Source organism: Drosophila kikkawai, chromosome 3R (assembly GCF_030179895.1).
Source record: "Drosophila kikkawai strain 14028-0561.14 chromosome 3R, DkikHiC1v2, whole genome shotgun sequence".
NCBI lineage: Eukaryota > Metazoa > Arthropoda > Insecta > Diptera > Drosophilidae > Drosophila > Drosophila kikkawai.
Genome location: NC_091731.1, coordinates 32,391,994 through 32,404,191, shown reverse-complemented (window position 1 = coordinate 32,404,191; position 12,198 = coordinate 32,391,994). Strand labels below are relative to the sequence as shown.

The window sequence follows — 12,198 nt, the reverse complement described above, 5'->3', positions numbered from 1 at the left end:
GAATATGACTTTTATTTTTTAATAGTTTGTACAGAAATTGTTAATTTTATTGGCACAAAAGAATTCTTTTAAACGAAGTTATTGAAGTATATCAAATTCTAATACATAAATAGTGCTATTTCCAGTTCATTTTAATTGTAAATGTTTATCTGCCACGTGCTGGAGTCATATTCCTGGATTTCTCTGACCAATGTGCAAGGGCGGGACTCCAAGAATCGGACACTTGTTGCTCTTTTCGTTCTCTTTTCCCCTTTTTTTCTTCAGTCTTTTTCTCCCTCTTCGTATTACTATCTCTCTGGTTTTCTCTGCGAGTTTCACAAGAGCCGCCACCGAAGTTACAGTCTTTCAAGTGGCGCTCCATTCGTTTCATGCGACCACGACGCCGGCCGGTACAAAAAGTAAGCATAAAACGGAATAATTACGAATGGGAAGCAGAACAGGCAAAGAGTATACACTTTCCAAAAAAATATGCATTTTATAAAAATTTATTTTAATATGAAAGGTGTGGAAAATCATTCTAGAAAATATTGAAGTAGTAAGCTACAATTTGAATTAACAAAAATTTGATCTAAGATCATGACATTTACTTTTTAGGAAATAAATATTTAAAAAAATCTGTATAAAATTTCGATAATAAATAAATAAATTTTAAAATAAATTTTTTATAATTTCTTATATAACAAATTAGCCTATTAAATATTATTTCAATAATAAAGTCCTAGTTCCCTTTCGATGACTCCTGAAAAACAATTTAAGAAAATTCTTTCAAGTGTCGCCAGCGGTTGCAGCGAGTGCAGAGGAAAGTAAAAGGTTTCTGCTTGGGAGAGCGAAAGAAACAGAAGACTGGAGCTGGGTTGGAGCAGCAGACAGGGGTTACTACGGGAATGCAGCTCAGCTCAGACTGAAAATCGTATGACGTCGCGGAATGCTTGGACATGGAAATGGAGGTGGAAACCGAGTTGACTGGCACTGCCAGACGCTTTGGCTTTGCCTTTTGCTTGGCAACGAATTTCGCATAAATAAAACTTGAGTCGAGCCACCGAATAGTCAGACTTCTCGGATTCGGATCGGGAGTCGGGAGCCCTGGCTTAAATCGGAGTCTGACTGGAAATCGGAGTAGTACATGTGTGTACTGGTGGTGCTGGTGGCATGATCGCCAGAAATGAGAGAGGCGGTGGCAACAACAATAAATATTTTAACTTCCCTACACTCCAAGAAACTCGGGAATATCAAAGAACGTAAAGCCGACAACGGGTAATTCTTTTTCTTTTTTTTTCAATTAATAAAGATTACAGTTTAAAGTGACAACCCACCCATTAGTCATTATCTTATCATTTCCTATATATCATTTGCATTTTTTCTTCGGCTAAAGCTTAGTTACAAATATTGACAAATTTGTAATGACTCAAAATGCATAGTCTGTAGGAATTTGTATTCAAATCCATTTTGTAAAATGATTCATTTTAAGATGCTTTAAAGAATTACATTTCCGTAAATTAGACTTTTTAATTCAATAAACTATTAAAGCGCAAAAAGAACTCGAACTAAGCTCAAGGGAATTTTAATGTTTACGCCTCCTGACCTTATGGAAAGCTTTCCATACATAATTACTACGAATTAATACTTACATATATCCAATGAGGTGCCGATTTTCCCGGAAACGTTGAGGAACTTGAAGGGATTGCCATTGAGCACCGAGTTTATGGAGTTGCCAAAGTTTCCCATTCCGATGCCCATTCCGGATCCTATGCCAGGAGGACTCAGGCTATTGGCCGCCGCCGGGGCCAAGTGTTTCAGTCTATCGAGTGGTGGCCCCAAAGTGCTGGCCTTCAGCTTCTCCAGCAGCCCCGATCCGCTCAGATTTTGCATTATCTCGCTGGGACTGGGCGCGGCGGCCGACACCTGAGCGGCATTAATGGCTGCAGCATTGCAGAATTTGCTAATGCTCAGAATGCAGGTGATGAAAAGCAGGTGAAACGAGGAGGTGAAGCTGAAGCTAATCAGCTGCTGTATTTTGCTGTGATAGTTGGTGCTGGCGCTGAAGAAGAACGCACTGGTTTTGGGCGTTGGAGGTGGTGGCGCCTCATCATCATTATCACTTTTATTGGCAGGTGAATTGAATTGTGTGGATTGAAAGCGTTCCGTGAATTCCGACAGGCAAGCTGTTGCCATTTTACAAAAACGCTATCTTGAAGCTGGAAGGATATGGTAAAGATTCACTTTGGAGCTTAGATTTTATATTATTTTATGGGATGATTATTATCTTTTAAAATTTTTTATTTAGGTATTGTTTCATAAATGGCAACATCAATATCCACAGGTTTTTCGTTAAATAATACATAATTTTTGTTTACAATGTTTGTTTTATTTGGATTATTATTTAAAAGTCAGTGGGTCAAACACACTTTTCACTTCAATTTAATTTCCCAAATTCGTTATATAGTTTATATATAGCCATCTTATTAAATAATAAGTCCAAGAAAACACACGCAACGTTTGCCAAAAAATTTCACGAAACAGAAGGAATAACAAAGAGAGAGGTACGTAAAAGATAAAAGAAACAGAATAAACCGAATATGTTTGGCAATGTATCGAAAAGAGAGTGCGAGGCAAATGCACGATAAACATGCTGAAAGGCGATGACTAAAAAAAGAAACATCATACGATGTTGCAGAAAACAGCATAGGAGAAACATGAAGCGCGAAACACACAAGCACACACACACACACTCAGGCCACTCAAAAGTGCAGACTAAGGGCGACGACTTTGGTCAAGCGAGGGTTAACGTTAACCCTCACACCAACTCGCTCTCTGTTTGTTTTAGGCCAAGTATTTTTTTGGAACACGAATATCGCTGGCTGCTTATCAGGCTCTGTAAAGTGTGATAAGACCAGGTGAGCTTAGGAGCGACACCATTTCTATATGCTAATGTTTTCATTTTATTATGTATATTTTAACAGAAAACAACACCAGACATGTGGTGCGGAAATTTATGCTGCCGTTTCACATGATGTATTGACGTAACGTTCGGCCAAAATAGACTCGTACATTATTTTTCAATTAACACTTGCTCGGTGCTGCTCGAGAAATGCGTTGATGAGCTGGCTTTTAAACCTTGGCTTGAACTTTTTTTATTTGCTTTGAACTTTTGCTTTCCGAAACGTTTATTCGCGCACCGAAAATTTCTCGGCTAACGGTGTTACTGACGCGCGTGGAACGGCGGAAACGGACACAGACACCACAGTGCGGCACGCACGACGATTTAAGACTGCCGGCCTGGCCAGGCCGATATCGTCGCCAATGCAGCCAATGGCACCGTTCGGGTCTTTGCTTCGTGTGGCTTTCGGCAGCGTTCGCTTGTCGACGAACCGATGATCGCCACGCGTACAAGCCGATCTTGGATCTCACCTGAGGCGGCCAGAGAGTGGTGGAGAGCTCCAACTAGTTGACAGCGCACATGTGGAGCTCCCCGATCGACGTCATCAGTGGGGCTCGCCGCAAGAGAACGGCCAAGTGAAGAGAGAGCAGAGCACAGCTGACATTGAAACTGATGCTGGGCAAGAGAGCGAGCAGGTGGTTGATCGATCTCTCTCTTAAGTGGGGCCTGGGTGTAACAATCAATTTCGGTTTGGAGGTGTGTTCTTCTACTGGCCTCTACCTCTACTCGAACTCGTTGTTCCTAGGGCCAATTACCGCCATAGGCAATTTGTGAAATTACAGGTCTAAATTGTTTGTGTTGGCGCAGGTCAAAAGTCAAGGCTTCGATCTGAAGGCTGTTAAGATAATATGCCTATTCAAATTTTAATTGATATACTTCTGAATATTCCGCTGATAGATCAATTGAATTTATAGGAATTTATCGGCAATTACTGATGTGAGACAGTATGGTATTTAAGGGAGAAATTGATGTCTACAATTTATTAAAAAATTGTATTTAAGAGCAAATTTGTCTAACACCTCATAAATCTTTTAAAGTAGGTCAAGATTGTTTTAAACGAAATAAAATAAATAAAAATAAATACCTTCAAACACTTACCACTTCTTGAGGAATAAAATTCAACATTGAGATACACTACACATAGGTATATTTGAGTTTATTATTATTAATCATGTATCTTTTAGTTGGGAAACATATACATATGTATGTACACTTAACAAATACAGAGTTAACAAAAGGCTAATACGTATGTAGTAATAATGGTAATATAATAAAACGATTCTGCTTCACGTCAACAGAAATATAATTTCTCAACTTGCTCTAATAGTAGACCATAATAATTATGATCTTTGTTTTTTTGTTTTTTTGTCATACATATATACGTATAGTTATAGTTAATTCGCTTCATTTAAAAATAATGCACACTTACAGCTATATACAGTTTGGAATTATGTAATTTATAATTAGCAATTAGATTTCTCTTAAACATCTTCTTTTGTTTTACGTTTCTCGTTACTAATTTTTCTTTTTTTTTTTTTGTGATAGAACTCTGTGACATAGTATTTTGTACAGCATCCTTTGAGGATGCACCCTCCCAAGTGACCCGCCTTGTCCTTGCCGTGCCTTAAAATTTTAAAATAATTAATTTACACAATACACAGAGTTGCTCAGTCTTCAGGCGTGTTGTTGTTGTTGTTTTTTAGCCGCGGGTCTCGTGTCAACTTTTCTCTTTCATCTTTCCCAAGGACCAAGCGAAAGAATCGTCCTATTTGGATGCCACACGATGATGCCAAAAAAGGAATCAAACTAATACGAGGATATGCCAATGACGGGTGAGTACTAGAAATGGAGAATAAGAGTAGAATTTATTGGAAATTAATTTTAATGTAATGAATTTTATATTGAAAACCCACCTCCTCATCCATGACACTGGTGTGATCGTAGATCCTTGCCGGCAGATTCTTGCGCAAACTGAAGTGATCCTCTGTGGTGGTGGTCTTGCGGTAGATGGGATTCTCAAAGTTCATCGAGTTGATGCGTCGTTTGCTGCAGTAGCGATAGCCAAGGAGCAGGAGCTGTTTCAAAAGATAAATTTATAAGTTTTCCACTCTGATTTCAATCAGCCTTGATTGGCAAAAACTCACCACCGATAGCAGGACTGCAAAACCACTGAGACTGGCTATAACCACTAGCGCTATGAAGCCCGAATCCGGCTGCGGACTGGGCGCTGTGGTTTGTTCGATTTGGGTTTGATTTTTCACTGGGCGCTGGTCGGCAACTGTGGATAAAAATGGTTTCCAATTAGGGCGATTTTATATAGGAAAATGTTGGTAAACAAAACAGTAAACGAAAAAGATTTTTATGTGGCAAAGGATAATGGTGTGGGGTTAGTTTTGAGTGATTAAATTTTTCAACCAACCTTTTAAAGATGATATAAATATTGTAACAAACACACTCACCGAGCGTTGTCCACCTCAACACGCTCTGTCTACTTTTTCTGCTCGGCAGGCTCAGGGAAAATGGGCGTGGGTTTTGTGTTGACATGAACAATGGTGCTACATAACTAATATTGTAGACAGAGATACTCTAGCTGGGGATATGGTAAATAATATGAATCAGACGAAGGAAGTGTACCTATTGAAGATGAGGCTCCGATGTTATTGGCCTCAATCTAAACCCTCCCAACCTGTGAAGTCCACTCAGGCTCCACCCTTATACAACCAATGCTCTACATCCCCTTAGGTGCCCAACAAGATATCAAATTAGTTCATTTTCAAAGTCATATAATTGCAGGCTGAGATAATATTGAAAGACATTTTCCTAAATCTAATCCTTAAGCCTAAGTTTACGTTATTTACGTTACGAGACCTCTTATTGAGTCAGTTTGTTTTAGATCCAATGAAAGGAAATAAAATTTAAGATAAGAAAGAACGCTTTTTCCTTTTTTTACGTTACATTAAATAGATTAACTTATTAATATTCTTTTAAATCAATTAATGAATTAAGATGTGCAAACTATTTCAGAAGTCTTGGCGAAATTATAAGGATGGGTTCAGTTTTATTTTGTTGTTTTGCGGCTAGGCCGTACTCACGCTTTCTCCATCGACGTCAGCAGGCCTGATGACTGGTGATGTGTAGCTGTATGTGTTTTAAGTTATTTGAGGGACAAAACGATATTATAATTGCCAAATCTCCCAAAAAAAATTGCTAAATTACGACCGAAAAGGTTTATAAGTACGAATTCTTAAATCAAAAGCTCCTATATGCAAAATTAATTATATTTTAGACACTATCATTCATGTTTATCCGCTCCTGGAGCAGAGTGTGGGCCGGATCAGCCACCAGCTCTCAATACGGATATGTAATGCTACTTCCGTCGTTCGCGCTGATGAAGATGACACGCACTATGTGCGACAGGGATGGCCGCAATCCCTTGCGTGAGGCGTGAGCGGAACGAGACCAGCCCGCCAAGGTGTGGATGCGGCAGAGCGCACGCGATGTGGCAAAGATGCACGGCGATGTGGCAAAGAACGATGTGGCCACGAAAAAAGACGCACGGTGATCCAATATGTGCACCGTGTGAGGGAACGGCGATCCAATATGCGCGCCGTGTGAGGGAACGGTGGCGCGTGAGCGAGGCGGTAAAGAAAATCCAAATCGAGGATCACCGCAATCGGCACGTGTATGGCCGCCGAAATGGGAAGCGCAGCCCCACGCTGTGCGTGCGAATGCTCCGATGACACGTGGCGTTGATCCCGCTGAGAAGCCACAGACAATGCCAACGATGAATGCCACAAATGACTGCCACCTCACGTGGTGGGCAATTGCTGGCAAAAACAATGCCGGTCGCTTGGACGACTCTGCCGATACGGCTGACGCTGTTTTGAAAAGGCAAAATTAGCACTCCGGCGATCGATTATTCACACAAGCTTACCAATATACGTTAGAGCACTAAATTTACTTAATATGGGTATGATTCGCTTTAACAAATACTGTCGGATCGACACGATGCTTGCGGATTTAGGATCGACAAAAATTAATCCGAACTCGGGGACGCCTTGTGAGAAAGAGAACGGAAGTGAGGGGATCCAATGTGACCGTGGCTTGCAAAAATCCTGTTCGCGAATTTTTGTGGTCTTTTTTAGGTCCTATCGCATATTAGCGATTTGGCAGGATCGTAACTTTAACAGCCCGGTTGTTTGAAAAATGTGGGCGATAAAACTTATCGAGTTGCCACACTGGCTCGATTCCCACAACCACAGCTTTGATTTTTAGTCCCTGTGATTAACAATAAAAGCTGAAAAAGGAATCAAGAGCAATCACCAGATATCCTTGGCATGAAATCTACCCAGTTCCTTTCCGTTCATGTCCTCTAAGAGGTAAATTGACTGTCCAATTCTTGCCTTCACTCGGGCCTTGATACCTACAGGAGCGAGTTTCGCATTAAAATCCTTTGCTGCGTTGCTAAGTACAAAATTCCTTTTGACTACTTCTTGGCCAACCTCAAAAGAACGGGGTCTTGTTCGAAGATTGTAAGACTTTTGGTTTGCCTCGTAAGCCTTATTCAAATGTTTGCCGATGTTAGAACGAATCCTTTGGAATTCGTCAGTTTTTGTCAGGCTTACTTCGCCTTCTGCAAGAAGGTTTAGTTTACGCAGCAGTTTGTAGTCATGACCGTGGGATATCATGTGTTGACCAAAAACAACATGATAAGGCGATAAACCGATGGATTGGTGAATCGAGTTACGAAGAGAGCAGTTGATGCTACTGAGAAATGTGTCCCATTCGCGTTGGTCGGTGCGAATATATGCTCTTAAAGCAGCATTGATTGAACGGTTGACTCTCTCAGCACTGTTGGATTGTGGAGCATAGGCACCAGTAAACATATGACGAACGCCATATTTCGAAAGGAAGTCAGAGAAATCACGGCTTTTAAATTGAGTTCCGTTATCACTGACGACTGTTTCGGGTACACCAAAGCATGAAAATATTTCATCGCGCAATATATTGATGACCACTTTAGCCGTAAACTTTTTCACTGCTTTTAGAAAGGTGAATTTGGAAAAGTGATCAAGAATAATCAATATTCCAATATTGCCGGAATTGGAGCGCGGAAATGGCCCTATAAAATCGAGATAAAGTCTTTGGAATATCCTTTCACTTTGCACTTGTGCTCCCATTGGTGGTTTTAAAGAATGGGTAGGATATTTTGTGGTCTGGCATGTTTCGCAATTTCGAATGTAATCACGAACGTTGATAACCATGTTTGGCCAATAGAAACGTCGTCTGATACGCTCTAGGCATTTGGCCATTCCACAATGAGCAGATGTTGGTTGGTCGTGAGCCGAACTAATTACACTTTGACGCAACGACTCAGGAACGAAAAGTTTCCAGCAATCGTCTGGTGAAACGTCATAAGAATTGGGGAACGTTGCACGATGATAGATGAACTCATCTATGACTTTGAAATCCGGTGATTTCAGAGATTTGAATTTGTCTCTGAGAGCGGAGTACTCTTCCGATTGAAAAGCGCTTGATGATAGGTCAATTTCGGGATAAATTTCAAGGTCTATTGCAGAGATGTCAATCTCTTCGAACGATCGAGACAAAGCATCTGCCACCACATTTTCGGTTCCTTTGCGATGTTCGATTTGGAAAGAAAAACCCTGTAGCTTGATAGCCCATCTTGCCAATCTACCGCTTAGATCCGATTGGTTCATTAGCCATCGAAGACTTGAGTGATCGGTTACTACCTTAAAGCTATGACCGTCAATGTACATTCTGAACTTTTTAATTGCTAACACTACAGCCATGCATTCGAGTTCCGTAACTGTATAGTTACGCTGGGCTTTGTTTAGCTTTTTGGACATGAACGCTATGGGACGCTCACAACCGGAATCGTCGCATTGAGCTAGAACTGCACCCACTCCATGTAGTGAAGCATCACACTGCAAAATGAATGGTTTGTCGTAATTGGGATGAACAAGGCAAGGAGCAGAGCATAACTTGGCCTTGATGTTTTCGAAAGCTTCTTGGGCATTATCGTTCCAACTTAGTGTTTTGCCACGTAGTTGTTCCGTCAGATGGAAAATGACTGTGGAATAGTTGGATATGAACCGCTGGTACCAACCAGTCATACCAAGAAATCTTCGGAGCTGTTTTTGGGTCTTCGGAACCGGAAATTCGCTCACGGCTGCGATTTTGTTTGGATTTATTTGAAGAGTACCTTCACCCACCAGGTAACCAAGGTAGTCTACAGTTTTCAGGCAGAATTGACTTTTCTGAACGTTTATTGTTAATCCAGCCTTACGCAATTGGGTAGCTACTTCGGATAAATGCAGAAGATGTTCTTCGAAGTTGTTTGACAAAACAAGCAGGTCATCGAGGTAGACTAACACATGCGATTTTAATTGATAGGGAATAACCAAGTCCATTAATCGGCACATGGTTTGTGGAGCGTTTGACAATCCAAAAGGCATCCTCTTGAATTGATATAGCGGACGATTCGGAACGGTAAAAGCAGTTTTGGCACGAGATTCTTGATCTAAACAGATCTGCCAAAAGGCATCTTTGAGGTCAATTTTGGATATGCAGTGTACGGGTGGAAGTCGACTCAGCAATCCATCCATTATAGGGATGGGGTATGCGTCCTTCACCGTGACTGCATTCAATTTCCTTGCATCGAGACAAAATCGTACCTTGCCAGGCTTGATGTGCAAGATAACTGGAGAAGACCAAGGCGATGAAGGAGCCTCTTCGATGACATCCATTTTAATCATGCGGTCGATTTCTTCACATAAAAGTTTTTCTTTAGCTGGTGAAAGTGGATAGAATCGTTGCTTTATTGCCTTTGCATTGGATGTGTCGATATTGTGCTCTAACAACCTAGTTAATCCTAAGCCCTCGTTCTCGAATGATGGAAAAAAGTCTATTACTTTCTGCAATTTTGATTTTTGTAAATCGGACAATCTCACATTATTCGAGTGTTCTTCCGGTTCACAGTTAATTTCGTTGATCGCAACTGTTTGCTTGATCGAAATGCCAAAATGTTGCCAAAAATCCATTCCGCATATAACTTCATGCTTTATCGAAGGTACTATCAGGAATTCAAAGTTGTCACTAATTGAGTTATAAGTCAGGGGAATGTGTATCGTGCCTGCAACATATTGCGATTGCCCATCAGCGGTTCTCACTACCGATTTAAATTTATTAAACGGCTTAGCTGAAATTATTTGTTTTGCTAGCTCACCACCTATAACGCTTTTGTTGGCACCACTGTCCAAGAGAGCTAAATACGGTTGACCAAATATTTCTATGTTTGTAAAAGGCCGAATATCGCTTTTGTTTTGTGCGATTGAGGAAATCATAAAACGATTTAATGATCGCTTACGAGTCCAAAATTTACGAATTCGCCGTGAAGATCGCTGTTTGCGACGATAAACAGGATTAGCTTGCAAAATTTGGGATCTACGCTTTGCGTACTCCTGTACCCGCAAATGGTATGGGTTAAAAGGTTTGGTTTCTGATATGTCTGGTTGAAAGGTAGGCAAAATGGAATGAACATCATTTGCCACAAAATCTGGTTCTGTTGGTATTTTCGAAGCTAGCGGCGGACATCCGTTTTCTTCGCGTAACGAATGTCCTTCTTGGGGTTTTCCGAAACCGAATTACATTTTGCACAGTTGGGCTTATACACCTCCGGTGTTCCACAACCATAACAAAAAATACGACGAGGTTTAAGGCAATTGTGGTAACTGTGGCCTGTTTCCTCACAGTTCCAGCACTTAATTTTCTCAGCCGTCTTAACTACACAAATTTCATCCTCGACCTCACGTTCTTCCTCCGACTGAGATTCTGAATCTTCTTCCTGCAGAATTGCGTTAACGAAACGCTTGCTTGGGTTCGAACGTTGAATGGGCTTCATTCGGGTGTTAAGAAAGAATTCTTCGTGCCTGTGACACTCCTTTCGCAATGTTGCTAAGTTTGGGGTGTCAATGTGCAATAATTCGTGCTTGATCTCCGGTCTGAGATTATGACGAACTTCTACCGCAATTTCACTGTCCTGCATTGGTTCACGAAGGGAATCTGCGATGGAAAGCATTGCATCCAAAAAGTCATCAAAATTTTCCGTGTTACCCTGTTTGCGTCTACGCATGGCACATTTAATCTCACGATCAGATCTCTGATCTTGATATCTTTCCTTTAAACGCCTGCAAAGCAAGTTCCAATTCATGTTATCTGCCGATCTATGAACGCGCCAGTAAAAGGCTAATGCAGGGCCTGCGAACAGTAAGTTAGCAAAATGGGAGAGAAGTTCAAAGTTGCCGTTCAGGCATTGTGAAGTGAGGCAATTGACACGGTAAATAAAATCTTCTATAGCAATGTCGTTAGCTGAACCACTAAATTTAATACGCCAATTGGATATAATATTCGAAATTCTGTCTGGTCGATCCAGAGAGAGATCACTTCGATCACTGCGAAAATCTGGTGAATTCCTAGCCTGTTGAATGTTGTTTCGATCTGAGTTGGCATCGGAACCGTCTCGACTGAAATCTCGCTGCGGCTCACCTTGTCCATTATTGGCAAATGTGGACCTATTCAATTGTGTGAACGCCAAAGTTATTTGTTCTGTAACTGACTGCAGCATGTTAGCTTGGAAGGTCTGCATTGACTTCTGAATCAATTTTTCCACGTGATCTTCCGTTACCACCCTCGAGTCTGAGTTACCCTCGCTACGAATTTCCTGCAGTGAATTTTGCTCAGAACCACCGTTTTGCTTTGCCGCATTTCGCGACGCTGAACGTGTCTGTACCTTGTGTCCCTGAGATCTACTAAGAGGAGCCGAATGAGGTCCTACCTCGGGTTGAGAGAAAGTTTGGCCACACCTGGGGCATTTGTCGTTGTTCTTGCTATAATTGTCAAGGCAAAGCTTGTGGAAAGAATGCTTGCAACGGGCTTCAAGTAAATCCAGATTACACACTGGTCCGTTGCAGATGATGCAATTTGCAGACTCATCAGTCTGAAGATCTACTAAATTTTCATTGCTGTGTGTCAACATTTTTGACGCTTTTCGAAATATAAAACAAAAAAAACGAAATGAGATACGGTAAGATAAGATAAGATACGATATAACGAAAACAAACTGGTCGTTCGAGATGAATACGATATACGATAAATGAGAAATGCAGTTTAGGTCTTACCCTGGGTAGTATAGCAATTGGTTGTGTCATTCAATAGGTACAAATGTTGTAAACGGAATG

The 12,198-nt window shown here is 41.0% G+C and overlaps 2 protein-coding genes across 17 annotated transcripts in view; both read right to left on the bottom strand.

Moving 5' to 3' along the window:
* LpR2 (Lipophorin receptor 2) overlaps positions 1-3,256 on the bottom strand; it is a 36,468-nt gene extending 33,212 nt beyond the window's left edge. For 3 of the 6 annotated variants that reach the window (XM_017178515.2, XM_017178552.2, XM_017178500.2), the window contains exons 1-2: positions 3,049-3,255; positions 1,629-2,195 (exon numbers count right to left, since the gene is read on the bottom strand). In XM_017178515.2, the coding sequence (XP_017034004.1) occupies positions 1,629-2,172 (544 nt within the window). In that variant the 5' untranslated portion in view covers positions 2,173-2,195; positions 3,049-3,255. Of the gene's footprint in view, positions 1-1,628; positions 2,196-3,048 lie in introns of all 6 variants that reach the window. The other 3 variants (XM_017178492.2, XM_017178486.2, XM_017178507.3) reach the window with 2 other exon arrangements.
* An 812-nt stretch (positions 3,257-4,068) lies between these two features.
* Positions 4,069-12,198, bottom strand: part of LpR1 (Lipophorin receptor 1) — a 30,608-nt gene continuing 22,478 nt past the window's right edge. For all 11 annotated transcript variants that reach the window (XM_041775999.2, XM_041776002.2, XM_041776004.2 and 8 more), the window contains 3 exons: positions 5,083-5,216; positions 4,852-5,013; positions 4,069-4,777 (listed from right to left, as the gene is read on the bottom strand). In XM_041775999.2, the coding sequence (XP_041631933.1) occupies positions 4,745-4,777; positions 4,852-5,013; positions 5,083-5,216 (329 nt within the window). In that variant the 3' untranslated portion in view covers positions 4,069-4,744. The remainder of the gene's footprint in view (positions 4,778-4,851; positions 5,014-5,082; positions 5,217-12,198) is intronic.